General features: G+C 46.7%; 1 protein-coding gene and 1 non-coding gene across 2 annotated transcripts in view; one reads left to right on the top strand and one right to left on the bottom strand.

Moving 5' to 3' along the window:
• The window catches only part of LOC124718745 (suppressor protein SRP40), a 202,056-nt gene that overhangs the window by 158,745 nt on the left and 26,492 nt on the right, over positions 1-16,819 (top strand). The window contains exon 4 of the mRNA XM_047244360.1: positions 5,713-5,954. Coding sequence (XP_047100316.1) covers positions 5,713-5,954 — 242 coding nt within the window. The remainder of the gene's footprint in view (positions 1-5,712; positions 5,955-16,819) is intronic.
• Trnat-ugu lies at positions 12,832-12,905 on the bottom strand. Its single transcript has one exon. It is a non-coding gene; the product is annotated as a tRNA-Thr (tRNA).

Below are 16,819 nucleotides of genomic sequence, written 5' to 3'. Positions count from 1 at the left end.
AGGTACTGTGCAAGCAGATGGTGACTCCATAGTGGCGTCGGACGCCTTTATGTAGAATGGATTGGGTTCTCCCGATTTGCACCATTCATGGACGTCAAGCTGCCAACCAACGACGGAATTCTTATAGATGACAAAGCACCATGCCACTGGGCCATATCTGTTTGTGATTAGTTTGAAGAACATTCTCCACAATTCGGTCACTCATACCCCCAACATTAATCCCATCAAACATTTGTGGGACATGATCGAGAGGTCAGTTCATGCACAAAATCCTGCACCGGAAACACTTTTGCAGTTGTTGTTATGTTGTTATGATCTTCAGTCCAGAGACTGGTTTGATACAGCTCTCCCCGTTGCTCTACCAACCGATCCCTTCTTCTAGTCAAGTTGTGCCATAAATTCATCTCTTCCCCAGTTCTGTTCAGCACCTCCTCATTAGTTACGTGATCTACCCACCTAATCTTCAGCACTCTTCTGTAGCACCACATTTAGAAAGCTTCTATTGTCTTCTTGTCTAAACTATTTATCGTCCATGTTTCACTGCCATACATGTTACACTCTATACAAATACTTTCAGAAACGACTTTCTGACACTTAAATCCATACTCGATGTTAACAAATTTTTCTTCTTCAGAAACACTTTCCTTGCCATTGCCAGTCTACATTTTATATCCTCTCTACTTCGACCATCATCAGTTATTTTGCTCCCCAAATAGCAAAATTCCTTTACTACTTTAAATGTCTCGTTTCCTAATCTAATTCCCTCAGCATCACCCAATTTAATTCGACTACATTTCATTATCCTCGTTTTGCTTTTGTTGATGTTCATCATATATCCTCCTTTCAAGACACCGTCCATTCCGCCTGTTTACATATCTCTGTATTTGAATACACATGCTTATACCACTTTCTTTGGCGCTTCAGTGTAGCCGTTTGTTCTACCAGAATACGAGGAAAGGCTCCACTGTAATGGAGTAAGATAACCCTTTCTGTTTAGGTGCTGAATGTACCCACACCGAGTCAGTCCAGCTAAATATGCCACATGGCTGTTTGTTTGCCCAGAATATAAGGAAAGGCTCCATTGCGCTGGAGACAGACAACTCTTTCTGACTAGGGCGCCTTACCTAGCCAGTGGGGTCTACCAGCTAAATGTACCACGCGACTGTTTGTTTACCCAGAATATAGGAGTGTGATTAGATTAGATTAGTTTTTCGTTCCATATATCCGTGGTGAGGAGATCCTCGTGGATGTCGACCATGTCAGATTTTTTTTTTAAGCTGAAATAACAATACTAACAGTATGAGTATATACAATACATCATTTTTTTAAGCTGAAATAACAAAACTAACAGTATGAGTATATACAATACATCATTTGTTTCTATTAAAAAATTCGTCGATGGAATAGAAGGAGTTGGCCACTAGTAAGTCTTTCAGGCTCCTTTTAAACTGATCTTTATTTCTAACTAAATTTTTTATGTTTGCTGGCAAATTATTGAAGATGAGTGTTCCTAATAGTGGACGCCTTTTTGAACTAAAGTAAGTGCTTCTAAGTCCTTGTGCAGATCATTTTTGTTCCTGGTATTGTATGTATGAACTGAGCTGTTTGTTGGAAAAAGAGATATATTATTTAGGACAAATTTCATTAAGGAGTAAATATACTGAGAGGCAGTAGTTAGTATACCCAGTTCCTTGAAGAGGTTTCTACAGAACGTCCGTGAATTTACTCCACAAATAACACGTATTACACGCTTTTGGACTCTGAAAACTTTTGTTTGACTTGATGAGTTACCCCAAAATATTATACCATATGACATGATGGAATGAAAGTAGGCAAAGTATGCAAGCTTTTCCATTTTTATGTCGCCTATGTCTGCTAACACTCTAATTGAAATACAGATTTGTTAAGGCATTTCTGCAGTTCTGTGGTGTGATCCTCCCAACTGAATTTATTATCAAGTTGTAATCCCAGGAATTTAAGACTGTCAACCTCTTCTATCTGCTCTTCTTCATAATTTATGCATATGCTGGGTGGAAACCTCTTACAGGTTCTGAATTGCATATAGTGAGTCTTTTCGAAGTTTAATGTGCGTTGGGTTTAAACCATTTATTAATATCCATGAAAATATCATTAGCAGATCTTTCTAGAACTACACTCGACATACTATTTACTGCAATACTTGTGTCATCTGCAAACAAAACCAACTCTGCTTCTGGCAGTGTAACTGACGAGAGATCATTAATGTACACAAGAAAAAGCAATGGCCCTAAGATAGATCCTTGTGGGACACTGATATGTCTGTGTAAGCAGAAGAAACTAACGATCAAAGTCCGAAACAATTTGTTGGACTGCTCAATTAACCAAAACAAATTCTCCAATTATAACACCAACACAAAACAGTGATCCGTCTTCGAATCACAACTACATACAAGAATAAGATAGAAAACAACTGAAATAATTGCCTACTAGTCCCCGCCAGAGACTTCTCCCATATACCCAGCCTAATGCAGAGAACAGCGACAAGATCCAAGCTGTGCTGCCGGGGCGGCAGCTATCCACGTCTGCTGGCGGTCGATGAACTGCCCATGTGCGACCGAGCGCCAGCCATTATAGCGCTTCGGCGGATGAGTACCTCGGAACTATTTTCCATCACGTGATTGACGTGTGAAAATAGTTCCGGGACCTGCAGCGATCTCTTCCTTATGTTTATGTGGGTCGGTAGTGGCCCCTGGTGGCCGCTGGTGGCTTTGCTGTGGTGTTGTTGTTGTGGTTGTTGCTGTGGCCTTTCATCAATATTGCCTGTCGATTGTGTAGTGCAGGGGTCTCCAAACTACGGCCCGCGGGCCGAAACCGGCCCGCGAGGCCCGGCAAACCGGCCCGCGTTAGCTGGCCGGACGTCCCTGGTATCCGGCCCGCCAAATATTTGAGGTGGTACCCGTACTGGCAACGATTGAGTTTCGAGGCCTATCGCGAACAATACACCGCGACATTGTCGGAGTTCTATCTTTACTAAGCGGAAGGTCATGGTTAAACATATGGCTATCCACAATAAACAGACAGACCATACTCTGTGCGATAGGAAAAAAAAAGGTTAACAGACTAGTTCGAAGAAAACATTTTAAGTAAAAAAATTCTTTGCATTTTATTCTACTCACGAGTCTGGTACAAGTCTTTCAAATGGACGCCACTTCGGTGACTAGCCTTAATAATCAATCATTGTGGAACATGCTTCTTAAGCAAGGTTTCACTTTCTTTACGTATTTCGATTTTCAGATTTTCCTTGTCTCTTCGAATTCAAACTTTGAATTGTCCCACATCTACTAGTACAGCGCATAAAACACTAAAAAAACTCGTGAGACACTCGCAACATAGACACAGTCACGCAACAGAAATATCAAATATATGCTCTGGCTCGGCTACTCGCTACAAGACTACATAACTAAACTTATTGTTGCGCTGCTTGAAATAACAATGGGTTGGCATACTCTACCTCTGTTACGTCTTGTAGTAATAGTGTTGCTAACAATGATTTTGAGATTTCGTTAACTTTGCAGGACGCTTTCGTGAAGAATGTGCAGTGACTTTTTTTTTTGTCGGTGAAATTCGCCAGAATAAAATATTCCAGACATTCGGGCAGGTACGACCACCAATCAAGATTATGTAACTAAATAAAAACCGTAGTTCGTTTCCCACAACCTCAGATTTTTGCGATTTCGTCTTTCCTTTAGCCTTACATTACGGTGATCATGGAGTGCTATGGTTCTTTAATCCCAGTAGGTAGATCTTGGCCCTTATGGCTTCGTGGAGGAATCAATGTTGCCTGCAGACTAAAACGTTTGGAGACCCCTGGTGTAGTGCTTCGGTGTGCCTGCGAAGGCGGGCAACCCGCGGCTGCAGGCTGTCAGTTTGGTTGCTGATACATTAGGCGCCATGATGCCTGGTGGAGAATGCCACAGCAGACACCACATGCAATTTCTTCCCATTCTGATGATGACTGATGACTTAATTCACTAGTCCCTTGCACTGACACCCTTTGTTTCCTGTTAGCGAGGTATGACTTGAACGATTTTGCAGCACTGCCCGTGACACCATAGAATTCTACACTACTGGCCATTAAAATTGCTACACCAAGAAGAATTCCAGATGATACACTGGTATTCATTGGACAAATATACTATACTAGAACTGACATGTGATAACATTTTCATGCATTTTTGGGTGCATAGATTCTGAGAAATCAGTACCCTGAACAACCACCTCTGGCCGTAATAACGGCCTTGATACGCCTGGGCATTGACTCAAACAGAGCTCGGATGGCGTGTACAGGTACAGCTGCCATTGCAGCTTCAACATGGTACCACAGTTAATCGAGAGTAGTGACTGGCGCACTGTGACGAGCCAGTTGCTTGTCCACCATGGACCAGACGTTTTCAATTGGTGAGGGATCTGGAGAATGTGCTGGCCAGGGCAGCGGTCGAACATTTTCTGTATCCAGTAAGGCCCGTACAGGACCTGCAACATTCAGTCGTGCATTATCCTGCTGAAATGTAGCGTTTTGCAGGGATCGAATGAAGGCTAGAGCCACGGGTCGTAACACATCTGAAATGTAACGTCCACTCTTCAAAGTGCCGGCAATGCAAACAAGAGGTGACAGAGACGTGTAACCGGTGGCACCCCATACCATCACGCCGGGTAATACGTCAGTATGGCGATGACGAATACACGCTTCCAATGTGCGTTCACCGCGATGTCGCCAAACGCGGATGCGACCATCATGATGCTGTAAAGAGAACCTGGCTTCATCCGAAAAAATGACGTTTTGCCATTAGGTTCGTCGTTGAGTACACCATCGCAGGCGCTCCTGTCTGTGATGCAGCGTCAAGGGTAACCGCAGCCACGGTCTCCGAGCTGATAGTCCGTGCTGCTGCAAACGTCGTCGAACTATTCGTGAAGATGGTTGTTGTCTTGCAAACGTCCCCATCTGTTGACTCAGGGATCGAGACGTGGCTGCACGATGCGTTACAGCCGTGCGGATAAGATGCCTGTCATCTCGACTGCTAGTGGTACGAGGGTGTTGGGATCCAGCACGGCGTTCCGTATTACCCTCCTGAACCCGCCGATTTCATATTCTGGTAACAGTAATTGAATCTCGACCAACGCGAGCAGAAATGTCACGATACGATAAACCGCAATCGCGATAGGCTACAATCCGACCTTTATAAAAGTCGGAAACGTGATGGTACGCATTTCTCCTCCTTACACGAGGCATCACAACAACGTTTCACCAGGCAACGCCGGTCAACTGCTGTTTGTGTATGAGAAATCGGTTGGTAACTTTCCTCATGTCAGCACGTTGTAGGTGTCGCCACCGGCGCCAACGTTGTGTGAATGCTCTGAAAAGCTGATCATTTGCGTATCACGGTATCTTCTTCCTGTCGGTTAAATTTCGCATCATCTTCATGGTGTAGCAGTTTTAATGGCCAGTAGTGTATAAGAAGGGGGCAAGTCACTGTGTGCATCGTAAAGGCATGCCACCTCTCATGCCACACGGCTGTTTGTTCACCCAGAATATGAGGAGGGGTCCATTGTGCTGGAGGCAGACAACCCTTTCTTACTAGGGCGCTTTACCTAGCCATTGGGGTGTAACAACTAAATATACCACACGACTGTCTGTTTACCCAGAATACAGGAGTGTGCGGCACGTGTTCGCAGTGGAAGCCGCGAGCCTGGACAGCAGCAACGGGAACAGCGGCGAAGGCGAGGACGACGACAACGGCAACCACGTGAGCTCGGGGGCGGCGCTGACCGGGGGCGGCTGCAGCTCCAGCAGCTCCAGCAGCAGCGTCCACTCGGAGGAGGAGGGCCGCGCCTCGGGCTGCAGCCACTCCGAGGGCGACTCGGACGCCACCACGGCCAGCTACTCCAGCCTGGAGGACGACGACGCCGCCGCCGCCGCAGACCGCGACAACGGCAACGACGGCGCCGCCGCCCCCGCCGCCGCCGCGCTCGCCCCCGGCCTCGGCCCCACGCCCGCCTTCCAGGTGCGTCGCGCGGCAGCCCGCCATTTAACTGAAGAGTTCGATTCCACTCGTATTTACTAACGAGGGAACCTCCCCATCGCACCCCTCTCAGATTTAGCTAGAAGTTGGCACAGTGGATAGGCCCTGAAGAACTGAACACAGATCGATCGAGAAAACAGGAAGAAACTGTGTGGAACTATGAGAAAAATAAACAAAATATACAAACTGAGTAGTCCATGCGCAAGATAGGCAACATCAAGGATAGGGGAGCTCAGAAGCGCCGTGGTCCCGTGGTTAGCGTGAGCAGCCGTGAAACGAGAGGTCCTTGGATGGATCAACAACGAACTGAAACGGGTGTCTTTCGACGTCCGCCCAGAGCGGATACAACGAACAAAACGAGATTCTTTTTTTGAAAAAAAAATGTCTTCCCTCGAGTGAAAATTTTAATTTTTTATTTTCAGACAATTATTATCTGTCCGTCCGTCCGTCCGATGCGAGGTAACTGCGCCGTAGTATGGGGACGCTACACCTAAACAAACATCGAAACACACGGCGTCATCCGACTACAGCGGACGGAAGAGAGAGTATTCCTGCTAACGAGGCTCCCTGGCTGCCAGCTGACTGTTCGCTACATTGGAGGAGAGTGCATTAAATACGTGAGATGTATTCCGTGGGCAATATGAATCCAGCAAATGTAGTGGACGGACGGACAGATAATAATTGTCTGAAAATAAAAAAATTAAACTTTTCACTCGAGGGAAGACTTGAACCGAGGACCTCTCGTTCTGCAGAGGCTCACGCTAACCACGGAACCACGGCGCTCCTGAGCTCACACTATCCTTGATGTTGCTTATCTTGCGCATGTACTACTCAGTTTGTATATTTTGCTTATTTTTTTCATAGTTCCACACAACTTCTTCCTGTTTTCTCGATTGATGTGTGTTCAGCTTTTCAAGGCCTATCCACTGTGTCAACTTATAACTAAATCTGAGGGGGGTGCGAAGGGGAGGATCCGAAAGAACAGATACCATCAGTGACCAAGCCGTCCGTTAAAATGAAATTACAATGAAATGAACACCGTTAGTTGCTTACGGGCGTTGACATACGTCAACGGGGACAGATGAAAATGTGTACCCCGACCGGGACTCGAACCCGGGATCTCCTGCTCACATGGCAGACGCTCTATCCATCTTTCTTTTTGTCGCGCTGACCACTTTTTTTGCTTTTTTAATTTTTTTATTATATTTTTTTGTTAATTTTCTTTTTCGCCACTGCACCAACATTTTTTCTTTTTTTATATTTTTATTTATTTATTTATTTATTTATTTTTTCCAGTCAGGCTTACCACCTTCGCTGACATACATTTTGTTGTACTACCGCATAAATAGTGTCTACAATGTCCATATGTTGACAAATAGTGGCTAATTAGAAAATTAATTTATTAAGGAAATGAATAAAACTGAAAATGCCCAAATGAAAGACATGAAGACATTGCGGATAGTACAAATACAAAAGAAACATGCCCCTGTAGCAATGAAATGAAATTCGTGTCGGGGGCGACACCTGCTCACGACCTGACGTTCGATAGAGCAAGAGAGCCATCTATCGACTCGTTCTCCAGACGTTGGTGTAAGACTGGGTCGTCTTCTCGAAATTAACTAAGGGTCCGTAAGTGTGATCGATGTCTATCTCGTCTTCTTCGTCTATCTCATCTCTCACTCGTCACACCGCATCTGGCCGGCGGGTCGGCAAATGTAAGTCGCAAGTAATTAGCGACGTCTTGCCCACATTTCTTATGCTGTTGCAGCTTCGTGTGTCCATCCAGGAGAAAATGCCAAAAATCAATTTTGTCCTTTTCCGATTCGTTATACACGTATCCCACCACCATTCCCCGTACCTATGTCACTGCATTGGTTTTTTGGACCGGAAAATAAGATTCTTGGGGGAAAAAAAGTGTGTCTGATGAAATTGTGTGAGGGGAGGAGCGTAACAGGAACGCCAATATCTGTTGTGCCAAGTGCCACACCGGAGCCGTCCCACTACATGCTAAACGATGTTCATCAGTGTCCACTGTTGCGCAGCCTAAACATAGTGGGGTGTCTGCCAAATGAATCGCGTGCCGCCGTTGATTCGTTGCGAACTTCCTATGTACCACCACATACCATATTGAGCGTACCGACGTTGGGATGTAAACGTTCCGTATAACGCGCCATATCTGTCACCAGTTCTTGTCTGGGTACTTCTTTTCCAGGGTATTCCTGGGGCACCGGCGCAGTAAGAGTTGGTATGCATCTCGCCTTGTCGGTAGTCGTGTTGTTGGGAAGGAATCTCTGACGTAGCTAAGCTCCAAAAAAAAAAAAAAAAAAAAAAAAAAAAAAAAAAAAAAAAAAAAAAAAAAAAGACTTGAAATGTGACAGCTTCGGTGAAATATGGCCCACATTGACTTGGGGCAGCATTGAAGTGGGCGCTAGTACATCGGCCACCGCACCCGAGATATTGCGAAATTGACCGCGCCACTGTCGGAAAATCGTACTGACGAATAACGCCCGTGCCTTTTCATATACGTTCACTAGACCAAGTCCACCCTCTCCAGGTGGTAGCGCAAGCGTTGTGTATTGGATCTTAAACAGGTGTCCCACACTCACGTAGGTTCCGAAAGTTGCTTGTATCCGTGATGCCATTGTGCGCGTTAAAGGCAGGACATGCGCTACGTGAGTGAGTCTCGGTGCTAGGTATACGTTGACATAGGTCACCCTCTGAATCATATCCAACGCTCTTAATTTCTGTAACAGCACCATTGTCCGCATCAGCTTCAATATGCGTCGGTAGTTATCCGCTGCTGTCCGCTGCACATCCGTGTGGAACGTAACACCTAGACATTTTATGGTCTTAACTAACATGAGCGGGCCTTCCTCCCCCGGTTGTAACCCTCGACCGACATTCATGCAGCGTGATTTCTGTAGATTAAGCACGCTTCCTGCCGCCATCCCGCATCACTGTATCCATGCCAACGCCGTACGTACTTCTTCGCCCGTCCGTGCCACCAGCATCGCATCGTCAGCATAAGCGCGGCAATGAAAGGTCAGTTGTGGCAACGGCACTCCCTCCAACCGTCTTCGGAGACCACATAGACAGGGTTCCAAAGCCATTGCATACAAAAATATCGAAAGGGGGCAACCTTGACGAACTGACCTTGAAATAACAATGTAGTCAGTGCCCCGCCCATTCACAGAGACCTTTGATCGCACGCCTTGTAACAGTCGCATGATCACTAGAATGAAGGCCTGTGGGATTCCCAATCTGCCCATCACCGCATGCAAAAAGGTATGATCCACTCTGTCGAATGCATGATCGAAGTCAACAGCGACGAGTGCCCCACGCACTCGGCATGCCGCTGCTAATGCGATGATATCTCGGTAGTCACCGAGCGCCGTATGTACGTTACTCTTACCGCCGAGGCAAGCTTGACCTATGAGGAGTCTATCAGAAATTGAAGAAGAAAGTGAAGACCGCAGGCGAGCCCCAAGGATGCGCGCGAAAATCTTATAGTCGCAGTTCAAGAGAGTGAGTGGTCTATAATCTCCTGGCCTTCTGCCACCGCGTGGTTTGGGTATTGGGATGATGATACCCTCTGTGATTTCGGCAGGTATCTCAGTCTGCGGTAACAGGAGTTCGTTTTACATCTGAATCCAGGTCCGTCCCATGAGGTATGCAAAGGCGCGGTAAAATTCAATTGGGAAGCCGTCCTGTCCTGGGGACTTGTTCGGAGCCCCCCTGGCAATTGCATCCGTCAGCTCGTCCTCCGTTATCGCTGTGATGAAAGTCTCTGCATCCAGTGGCGGTCCTCTGTCTGGCATTTCCGAGATGACATCATGTAGTGTCTCGTGGTTCACTTGTACAGGTCCATATAACTGGCGGAAATAGTCAGTACACACATGCGCAGTATCACGCTAGTTCACAATTTGCTGGCCAGTTTCAGAGATTAGTTCCCTGATCAATGTCCTGCGTCGTCGTTGGCGTTCACGTACTACGTGGTGCATGGAGGGGGTTTCGGCAGCAACTGTGTCCGCCAATCTCGCCCGGACCATTATACCTTCCATTCTTAGTCTCGTCAGCCGTATTAACTTGGCTTTTATCCTGCGCATGGCCGTGTGCCTTTCCGGCGATGGTTGTTGGGTCATCAGCTCCCTCAGGGCTGTAAAATAAAAATCAGCCGTCGTGCGGTTCCATTGCGATTTGTCCTGCCCGAATCGTATCAACGTTCTCCGTAACGTTGGTTTTGCGCATTTGATCCACCACTGGAGAACCGAGGTGTACGCTCGTTGGCGGCGAACGCAGGTCTCCCAGGCCGCCTCTATCGACCGGTGACATTCAGTGTCAGGTAAAAGTGCACAATTCATTTTCCAGTGACCCTTACTCCGCCATATCTTCTGACGCGTTAGTGAAATCGTACAGACGTACGCCATATGATCCGTAAAAGCCGCTGGCCAGATTTCGGCATCCAGTATCGCCGTCCGTAGAGCTCGTGTCACATACACTCTATCAAGTCTACTCGCCGAGTGTCCCGTTACAAACGTATAACCCGGTCTGTCGCCATGCTGCAGTTCCCAGGTGTCCAGAAGCGCCATTTCGGTTATCAACGCACGCAGTTCCATGCATGGCACATAATGAGGTACTTGGTCCTTTTTGTCGATGACACAATTAAAGTCGCCGCCCACTATGTAGTTATCATAGCGTCCAGCGAACAACGGTGCTATCTCTTCGGTGTAAAAGGTCGCCCGTTCTCTTCGTTTTCTGGAGCCAGATGGTGCGTATAAATCGATGAAACGAACGCCGTCGACAGTGATCGCTGTGCCACGTGCCGAAGGGAGAGACACGACGTCCTCCAGACCTATTCCTTCCCTGGTGAGAATCGCCACACCGCATCCACTTTCATCGTGCACTGAATAATGTGCCTCGTAGCCTAGAACTCTGGCGGCGATGTGAAACGCACTTCTTGTAGGAGTACAATATCCACGTCCGCAGCGCGTAACATATCTTGCAGCATTTGAATTGTAAGCGGTGTCCGAATGCCATTAATGTTTATCGTGGCAATGCGGTACGCCTGGCGTGTGTTCATCAGTTGTAGGGCGGTGTCATTAAGCGTCCATCTGCACCCCCGGCGCTCCTCAACACACTAAGTTGGTCAACATTCCCCGACCCCTCCCGGCCTCTGGCCAGGACTATCCTCAATCGTCGCGTTCGTATTTTCGTTCTGTTCCTGTTGGTCCATTTATTGCGCCCAGTCCCCCAGCATATATCCGGAACTGGTCGAAGGATAGGAGGCAACGTTGTCACCGCTCTGATGTTGGACAGTTGTCATCTCCACTTCTGCCTTCCGGTCACCAGAAGGAGAGTTCAGGTTATCGTCGCTGCGTAATTCCGGCACCGTCATCTCGGTATCTGTTGAATCCACTGGTCTCAGGTCGATACTGACGTTGTCGTCCACTGTCCCCTCGGGACTATGGCTATCGTCAGCAGAAGTCAGTCGACGCTTCTTTCTTCTCTTCGGCGAACGCTGTTTCCGTTGCCTTGCTTTCGCATCCGCTGTTTGGGTTGCGTATCCTCCGTTCTGGGCCTGGCCAGTCACGCTCTCGGTGGAAGCACTGGCAGCCACCACGGATGAGCCTGGAGCGGCCGTCAGCTGCGTCTCTTGTGTGGTGTCCTGTGTCTGCTGCGGTGGAACCGGTGGTCGGAGTTCCAGTCCGTTGGTGTCCATGTTCTCTATAGGGGGCAGCTGCTGGTGCCCATCGGAAATCTCCCTCACGTCTCCTCCCAGGGCTTCCACAAAGGTCAGCGCTAAGACAGTCATCTGTTGTGACGCCTGAACGTCATCCCGTGGAGTTTGCACGAAACGTCGCTGGAGGCATTCCGAGCGGACGTGACCTTCTTTCCCGCACCCCGAGCAAGTGCGAGGTTGCCCATCACAGATCATAATCGCTCGACAACCCCCTATGTACAATTAAGAGGGGACGTGCTTTCGCAGTTCTATCCGTATTTGTCCAACCCCATTTAAAACGGGGTACGTGGTAAAACTCGTCCATTTTTCGGCCACATGGGATAGAACTGTACCGTAGGCGTCGGTAACAAATTCAGACGGGACCTCAAACGGAAGTTCGAAGACTCGTATAGTGCAGATCCCCATTCCCGCGTGATCGACTGTAACCGCACCAACATTCCCGTCGGCATGACAGAAACGATACCCGTTCGGTGATCGTTGTAGAAATCTTTCGCAAGCAACCTCGTCAACAAGCTTGACATAGACGACGCTTGAAACGATCGATAGATTGATTCCCACGATTTCCTGTGGATCGATGTTTACCTCTTCTCTTAAGAAACGTTCAATCTCGTGTGCCCTTGGTCGTGTATAGGCGTTCGCAAAACTGAACTTCAAAGTCTTTTTTCTGTACGAGAGTGCCATCTCGTTCTAGACTCACAACACCGCACACGCGAAGCTGCTCCGGCGTAAACAAACAGGCGCGCGCACCACAGCGCGGCCGACAGGCAACACGGTCCGCACTGTGTCGCTGCCGAAGGCGGACTGTTCCACACAACTTCTTCCTGTTTTCTCGATTGATGTGTGTTCAGTTTTTCAAGGCCTATCCACTGTGCCAGCTTATAACTAAATCTGAGGGGGGTCCGATGGGGAGGTTCCGAAAGAACAGATACCATCGGTGACCAAGCAGCCTGTTAAAATGAAATTACAATGAAATGAACACCCTTAGTTGCTTACGGGCGTTGACATACGTCAACGGGGACAGATGAAAATGTGTACCCCGACCGGGACTCGAACCCGGGATCTCCTGCTCACATGGCAGACGCTCTATCCATCTGAGCCACCGAGGACACAGGGGATAGCGCGACTGCAGGGATTTATCTCCGACACGCCTCCCGAGAAAGCCACATTCTCAACGTATTGTCCCGCACTACATTCGTAGTGCCCCCGCCCATTATACTCATTACTCGCGGCGCGTTGCCGATTCCCGTAAGAGTTTGGGCACTGTTTGTGCATTCGCACAGAAGAAGAAGAAGATGGTCAAGTGACCGGTGAGCTTTAACTACACAGATACCATCTTAGTTAGCGTTTTCGCTTCCCACGCCCGGGTTCCCGGGTTCGATTCCCGGCGGGGTCAGAGATTTTCTCTGCCTCGTGATGGCTGGGTGTTGTGTGATGTCCTTAGGTTAGTTAGGTTTAAGTAGTTCTAAGTTCTAGGGGACTGATGACCGTAGATGCTAAGTCCCATAGTGCTCAGAGCCATTTGAACCAACCATCTTAGTATAATGGGCGGGGGCACTACGAATGTAGTGCGGGACAATACGTTGAGAATGTGGGTTTCGCGGGAGGCGTGCCAGAGATAAATCCCTGCAGTCGCGCTATCCTCTGTGCCCTCGGTGGCTCAGATGGATAGAGTGTCTGCCATGTGAGCAGGAGATCCCGGGTTCGAGTCCCGGTCGGAGTACACATTTTCATCTGTCCCCGTTGACCCTGTAAGGGTGTCCATTTCATTGTAATTTCGATTCCACTTGCCCTACTTCCCGCCGAACTGCCACGTTTCAACCTGACCTAGACCTCGGCTACTCTACAGAGCAATATGACACCACATTTCAGACCTCGTATTCACGTAGTGAAATGAAATGGAAATGATCGTATGGCATTGATGGCCGGGAGGCCCCATGCAGGGGAGTTCGGCCGCCGTATTGCAAGTCCTTTTTAGTTGGCGCCACTTCGGCAACTTGCGAGTCAATGATGATGAAATGATGATGAAGGACACACAACTCCCAGTCAGAGAAAATCTCTGACCCTGCCGGGAATCGAACCCGGGACCCAGTGTGCTTCCTGAAATTAAGTAGGTCTACTTAGCATCTGTCCAGAACTAATATTCAGAATTTCATGATTGCATAATACCGGCTGTGTATGCCAGTCAAGTTCCTCTCAGAGTATGCTGATACAATATAGCTCCATATTTACCAGTTGTATACAACGGCCCGTTCACAGAAAGATCCATACCTAAGGACTGGAAAAGTGCTCAAGTCACACCAACAACCAAAAACGGAAATAGGAGTAATCCGCTGAACTACAGACCCATATCACCAACGTCGATTTGCAGTAGAATTTTGGGACATATACCGTGTCCGAACATTATGAATTACCTCGAAGAAAACGCTTTATTGACACATAGCCAGCACGGATTCAGAAAATATCGTTCTTCTGGAGCACAACTAGCTCTTTATACTCATGAAGTAATGAGTTCCATCGACAGGGGATGTTAAATTGATTCCATATTTTTAGATTTCCAGAAGCATTTCAACACAGTTCCTCACAAGCGTGTTCTAACCAAACTGCGTGCCCATGGAATATCACCTCAGTTGTGCGACTGGATTCGTGATTTCCTGTCAGAAAGGCCACAGTTAGTAGTAACAGACGGAACCTCATCGAGTAAAACAGAAATAATATCCGGCGGTCCCCAAGGAAGTGTTATAGGTCCTCTATTGTTCCTGATCTACTGTATATTAACGACAAAGAAGACAGTTAGAGTAGCCTTCTTAGATTGTTTACAGATGATGCTGTCATTTACCGTCTTGTAAAGTCATCACATGACCAAAACCAATTACAAAATGTTTTAGAATAGATATCTGTATGATGCGAAAAGTGGCAATTTACTCTGAATAAAGAAAAGTGTGAAGTTATTCACGTGAGTACTAAAAGAAATCTGCTAAATTTCGATTACACGATAAGTCATACAAATCTGATGGCTGTAAATTCAACTAAATGCTTAGGTATTACAATTGCAAATAATCTAAATTTGAACGATCGAATAGATAATGTTGTGGGTAGAGCAAACCAAAGACTGCCATTCATTGGCAGAACACTTAGAAGGTGCAACAGGTCTACTAAAGAGACTGCTAACACCACGCTTGTCCGCCCTATTCTGGAGTATTGCTGTGCGGTGTGGGATCCACATCAGGTGGGACTGACGGCTGACATCGAAAAAGTACAAAGAAGGGCAGCTCGTTTTGCATCGTCGAGAAATAGGGTAGATAGTGCCACAGACATGTTACGTGAACTGGAGTGGTAATCATTAAAACAAAGGCGTTTTTCGTTGCGACGGGATCTTCTCATAAAATTTCAATCACCAGTTTTCTCCTCCGATTGCGAAAAAAAATCTGTTCGCACCCACCTGCGTAGGGAGAAATAATCATCACGAGAAAATAAGAGAAATCAGGGCTCGCACAGAAAGATTTAAGAGCTCGTTTTTCCCACGCGTCGTTCTAGAGTGGAACGGTAGAGAGCTTGAAAGTGGTTCATTGAACCCTCTGCCAGGCACTTTATTGTGAATAGCAGAGTAATCACATGGATGTAGATGTAATCAAATTACGTTACCAGTACGTGAATACTTTGTTTTGTAGTTGTGGTCTTCAGTTCAGAGACTGGTTTGATGCAGGTCTCCATGCTACTCTATCCTGTGCAAGCTTCTTCATCTCCCAGTACCTACTGCAACCTACATCCTTCTGAATCTGCTTAGTGTATTCATCTCTTGGCCTCCCTCTTCGATTTTTACCCTCCACGCTGCCCTCCAATACTAAATTGGTGATCCCTCGATGTCTCAGAACATGTCCTACCAACCGGTCCCTTCTTCTAGTCAAGTTGTGCCGCAAATTTCTCTTCTCCCCAATCCTATTCAGTACCTCCTCATTAGTTACGTGATCTACCCATCTAATCTATAGCATTTTTCTGTAGCACCACATTTCGAAACCTTCTATTCTCTTCTTGTCTAAACTATCACTACACTCTAAACAAATACCTTCAGAAACGACTTCCTGACATTTAAATCTATACTCGATGTTAACAAATTTTTCTTCTTCAGAAACGCTTTCCTTGCCATTGCCAGTCTACATTTTATATCCTCTCTACTTCGACCATCATCAGTTATTTTGCTCCCCAAATAGCAAAACTCCTTTACTACTTTAACTGTCTCATTTCCTAATCTAATTCCCTCAGCATCGCCCGACTTAATTCGACTGCATTCCATTATCCTCATTTTGCTTTTGTTGATGTTCATCTTATATCCTCCTTTCAAGACACTGTCCATTCCGTTCAGCTGCTCTTCCAGCTCCTTTGTTGTCTCTGACAGAATTACAATGTCATCGGCGAACCTCAAAGTTTTTATTTCTTCTCCATTGGTTTTAATACCTACTCCGAATTTTTCTTTTGTTTCCTTTATTGCTTGCTCAATATACAGATTGAACAACATCGGGGATAGGCTACAACCCTGTCTCACTCCCTTCCCAACCACTGCTTCCCTTTGATGCCCCTCGACTCTTGTAACTGCCATCTGGTTTCTGTACAAGTTGTAAACAGCCTTTCGCTCCCTGTATTTTACCCCTGCCACCTTTAGAATTTGAAAGAGTGTATTCCAGTCAACATTGTCAAAAACTTTCTCTAAGTCTACAAATGCTAGAAACGTAGGTTTGCCTTTCCTTAACATTCCTTCTAAGATAAGTCGTAGTGTCAGTATTGCCTCACGTGTTCCAACATTTCTACGGAATCCAAACTGATCTTTCCCAAGGTCGGCTTCTACCAGTTTTTCCATTCGTCTGTAAAGAATTCGCGTTAGTATTTTGCAGCCGTGATGTATTAAACTGATAGTTCGGTAATTTTCACATCTGTCAACGCCTACTTTCTTTGGGATTGGAATTAATAAATTTTTCTTGAAGAGTGAGGGTATATCGCCTGTCTCATACATCTTGCTAACCAGATG

The sequence above is a fragment of the Schistocerca piceifrons genome, chromosome 10, assembly GCF_021461385.2.
Source record: "Schistocerca piceifrons isolate TAMUIC-IGC-003096 chromosome 10, iqSchPice1.1, whole genome shotgun sequence".
Lineage (NCBI taxonomy): Eukaryota > Metazoa > Arthropoda > Insecta > Orthoptera > Acrididae > Schistocerca > Schistocerca piceifrons.
The sequence above is the reverse complement of the archived record's forward strand: the minus strand, read 5'-3'. Positions and strand labels throughout refer to the sequence as shown.